Source organism: Triticum dicoccoides, chromosome 7A, assembly GCF_002162155.2.
Source record: "Triticum dicoccoides isolate Atlit2015 ecotype Zavitan chromosome 7A, WEW_v2.0, whole genome shotgun sequence".
NCBI lineage: Eukaryota > Viridiplantae > Streptophyta > Magnoliopsida > Poales > Poaceae > Triticum > Triticum dicoccoides.
This window is the reverse complement of record NC_041392.1, coordinates 653,660,748-653,665,070: the sequence shown is the minus strand read 5'-3', so window position 1 is coordinate 653,665,070 and position 4,323 is coordinate 653,660,748. Positions and strand designations below refer to the sequence as shown.

The window sequence follows — 4,323 nt, the reverse complement described above, 5'->3', positions numbered from 1 at the left end:
TATGACAATAGAAATCACACGGAGACGTGTGTTCACGTTAACACAGACGAAACATTACATGCTTATAGAAATATTCCCACAAGCACACATCACATGTAGGCACCATGCAGTCACTAGTGCCCCACTTAAGTGGTACATGCACCACTCGCTTATTCCCACACGACCATATCTTCCACAGCATTCATCTTCATCAGCACCAGAGCTGGGCCATCAAGGCAGCGTGTAATCTGTCGAAACAACGAAACCGGACTCAGCATTGCTACGACATTATCAGCAGATCATTCGTTAGCAATTACTCCCTCCGTTCCAAATTACTCGTCGCAAAAATAAATATATTTAGAACTAAAATACATCTAGATACATCCATACCTGCGACAAGTAATTCGGAATGGAGGGAGTATATAGGAGAGCATGTGCTTTGTAGGTACCTCCGCACTTGTAGCCGACGGGGCGGTCGGCCATGTTGCAGCGCTTGGGGATGGTGATGGCCACCTCGGGCTTGATCCCGGCCATCTTGGCGGTGCCGGACAGCATGACGGCGCACAGGCAGCTGGGGCTCTTCCCTAGGGTGTGCACCGCCGAGCAGCAGCTGCTGGAGGGCGCCGAGTCCGGCTCGTCCGCCGCCGAGATGCACGGGGCCATGCGCAGGGCCATCCGGTCGGGGGAGGACCTCCCGCACTCGCCGGCCCCCTCCGCGGCGCCCCCTCGCAGCGCCACCCCGGCCAGCGCCACGGCCAGAGCCAGGACGACGAGCGGCCTCATTGCCATCTCTCCCTGCCTTTCCTTGCTCCGACGTTCACTCACTTGTGGTGGTGGTTCTTGCAGCGACTAGTGCAGATCGCTCGCTGCTGCTGCCTGCTCTGGCATGGGTGGTGCCTCTTATATAGCGGTGGCATTGCGGCATTGTGGGGGGGCACCTCGTTATGGGTGGAGCACTTGGGACTACTCTAGTCGCACTGGACACATGCTAATGGTTTCTCCACTTTGGATAGTGATGAAGGGTGTACACACTAGCCAGTGGGCTTCTGGTAGGACAGCACTTGCGCCGTGGACCTGCCATATAAACATTCTAAAATGTTCCACGCGCACTATGCGCTGTGGCCGGTACTAAGATACTAGTAAAGAACATGAACATCCACATAACTGATAATACTCTCTCTAGTCCTTTTTAATCTGCATATAAATTTCGTCCGAAGTCAAAATATCTCTACTTTGACCAAATTTATAGAAATAAGTATCAACAGTCACAATGCCAAATCAAGATTGTTAGATTTATTATGAAATGCAGTTTCATAGTGTATATATATAGATATTTGTTAAAATAAATTTTGTCAAACTTTGCAAAGTTTGACTTGACACAAACCTAATACTCCCCCCGTTTCTTTTTAGTCTGCATATAAGATTTGGTCAGCGTCAAACTTTGTTAACTTTGACTAAGTTTATAGAAAAAAAAATTAAGATTCATAATATGAAATCAATATCGTAAGATGCATCATGAAATTAATTTCCACACCATATAGATTTAGTATTGTAGATGTTGATATTTTTTTCTATAAAGTTGGTCAAACTTTATAAATTTTGACTTTGATCAAATCTTATATGCAGACTAAAAAGAAACGGTGGGAATACATGGAGTAAAAAGGGCTGGAGGGAGTACTACACATCATCCATCTACTTGGTCTTGGTGTGACTCAACACCACGGCAAGAGTAAATTGCACCACGAGTACGAGAAAGGCATTTTGGAGGCCTTTATTTTTGAAAAACTCAAATTCTAACTTTTATGGTTCAAAAAATTCTGAAAAAAATATGCGTGTATGTAAGGATGTAACTGACATGTGTGTAAAAATTCATGATGAAATACCTTGAGTTGTGACCTGTATAAAAAAAGATAAATTCATGACCTGGAAGGATGAATAGTATCATGTGTTAAACAGCCCTAGATTTGTCTTATTTTGCACAGCCCTCGTTTCAATGTATTTTGAACTGAAAATTTACACACATGTGTGTTATGCCTTCATGTATATCTCTAATTTTTTTAGATTTTTTTGAAATGTAAAAACATGAATTTCAATGAAATTTCAAATTTGATTTTGGAGGCCTCACTGGAGGCCGAGCTCCAAAAGGGATCTCCGCCGGAGTACTAGCTACAAGCATTCCTAGTGATCTAAAAAGTCTTATAAAAGTTTACGGAGGGAGTATGTCCCTAAAAAAACTTGTTTCGTATGTGTGCGCATTTTAATCACACTGCAAAGCGCTCATATGAGCCAAGGGAACTTGGTACGACAAGCATGCGACGTCACAAGTGGTCCCTCCAACCTGAGCGTCCACGTGGCAAGCCGGCGAGGCGGAAAATGCCGTGCGAATGTCATGTGAGGTACACTGCACGAGCACAATGGCTTTCTTGCAAGAACACCCTTAGATTTAGGCCAATACATAGAGTACTTGTGCAGATACGACTTCGCCGAGATGGAGGACGTAGGCGGCGATGGCAGAAGCAAAATGGTTGGTGAGCATGTCGCGGGCTAGCCGGCGGTGGCGAGTTCGGTTGCGCCGACGAACCTGGACCATGACAATTGTGGAGAGGTCATTTAACTCAGAGGAGGTAAGAGTATCAGGGCTATGGCGGAGGTGTACAAAGTGAAGGGGTCGTTGCGAGTGCGCCGACGACACCAATGACATTGAAGACGGTGACTTAGAAGATTCCGGAGCTTCAAGATCCCCATAAGTGGGGTAATATTGTTGACCCAATCCTCCTCTCTCGAATGATGTAGCTCAAAAAGGTCCAGATTAGGGAAAATCTTAGCCACTGGGCAACAATAGGCTATGCAAGGGTGCCAATTTGGTTCTTTTGGGCGTTGATTTAATTCTTTCTTTAAATTGGCGACCAAATGTTGGTAATTTTGTACGATTTAGGATTTAGGCATGGGGAAGATTTTGAATTTTGCGGCTGGTTTGTTAGGATTTGGAACTACTCCTTAGTAACCTGCAATGTAGTGTTGTCAAAAGAAAAATTTGAAGGAAATATGCCCTAGAGGCAATAATAAAGTTGTTATTTATATTTCCTTATATCATAATAAAAGTTTATTATTCATGCTAGAATTGTATTAACCGCAAACTTAGTACATGTGTGAATACATAGACAAACAGAGTGTCCCTAGTATTCCTCTACTTGACTAGCTCGTTAATCAAAGATGGTTAAGTTTCCTAGCCATGGACATGTGTTGTCATTTGATGAACGGGATCACATCGTTAGAGAATGATGTGATGGACTAGACCCATCCGCTAGCTTAGCACTATGATCGTTCAGTTTATTGCTATTGCTTTCTTCATGACTTATACATGTTCCTATGACTATGAGATTATGCAACTCCTGAATACCGGAGGAACACTTAGTATGCTATCAAACGTCACAACGTAACTGGGTGATTATAAAGATGCTCTACAGGTGTCTCCGATGGTGTTTGTGGAGTTGGCATAGATCGAGATTAGGATTTGTCACTCCGATTGTCGGAGTGGTATCTCTGGGCCCTCTCGGTAATGCACATCACTATAAGCCTTGCAAGCAATGTGACTAGTGAGTTAGTTGCGGGATGATGCATTACGGAACGAGTAAAGAGACTTGCCAGTGATGAGATTGAACTAGTTATGATGATACCGATGATCGAATCTCGGGCAAGTAACATGCCGATAACAAAGGGAACAACGCATGTTGTTGTGCGGTTTGACCGATAAAGATCTTCGTAGAATATGTAGGAACTAATATGAGTATCCAGGTTCTGCTATTGGTTATTCACTGGAGATGTGTCTCCGTCGTGTCTACATAGTTCTCGAACCCGTACGGTCTGCATGCTTAACGTTCAATGATGATTTGCATTATGAGTTATGTGATTTGATGTACCGAAGGTTATTCGAAGTTTCGGATGAGATCACGGACATAACGATGAGCCTCAAAATGGCCGAGACGTAAAGATCGATATATTGGAAGGCTATATTCGGACATCGAAAAGGTTCCGAGTGATTCGGGTATTTTTCGGAGTACCTGAGAGTTACGGGAATTCGCCGGGGAAGTAGTGTGTGATGCCCCCGATTCAATCGTACACTAATCATACACGCAAACGTGTACGATCAAGATCAGGGACTCACGGGAAGATATCACAACACAACTCTGAAAAATAAAATAAGTCATGCAAGCATCACATTACAAGCCAGGGGCCTCGAGGGCTCGAATACAAGAGCTCGATCATAGACGCGTCGGCAGAAGCAACATTATCTGAGTACAGACATAAGTTAAACAAGTTTCCATAAGATGGCTAGCACAAACT

At 44.0% G+C, this 4,323-nt stretch overlaps 1 protein-coding gene across 1 annotated transcript; it reads right to left on the bottom strand.

Annotated features, from left to right (window-relative positions):
• On the bottom strand, window positions 1–850 carry LOC119331286 (non-specific lipid-transfer protein 3-like). Its single transcript, XM_037604459.1, has 2 exons — window positions 429–850; window positions 1–227 (listed from the first exon to the last, which is right to left on the bottom strand). Exons 1-2 carry the CDS (start codon window positions 766–768, stop codon window positions 211–213), a joined length of 357 nt encoding a protein of 118 aa, XP_037460356.1. The 5' UTR covers window positions 769–850; the 3' UTR covers window positions 1–210.
• Window positions 851–4,323: the final 3,473 nt, after the last annotated feature.

Excerpts from the sequence above, each read along its gene's own strand:
- LOC119331286 (XM_037604459.1), bottom strand. The coding sequence starts at position 768 with ATGGCAATGAGGCCGCTCGTCGTCCTGGCTCTGGCCGTGGCGCTGGCC.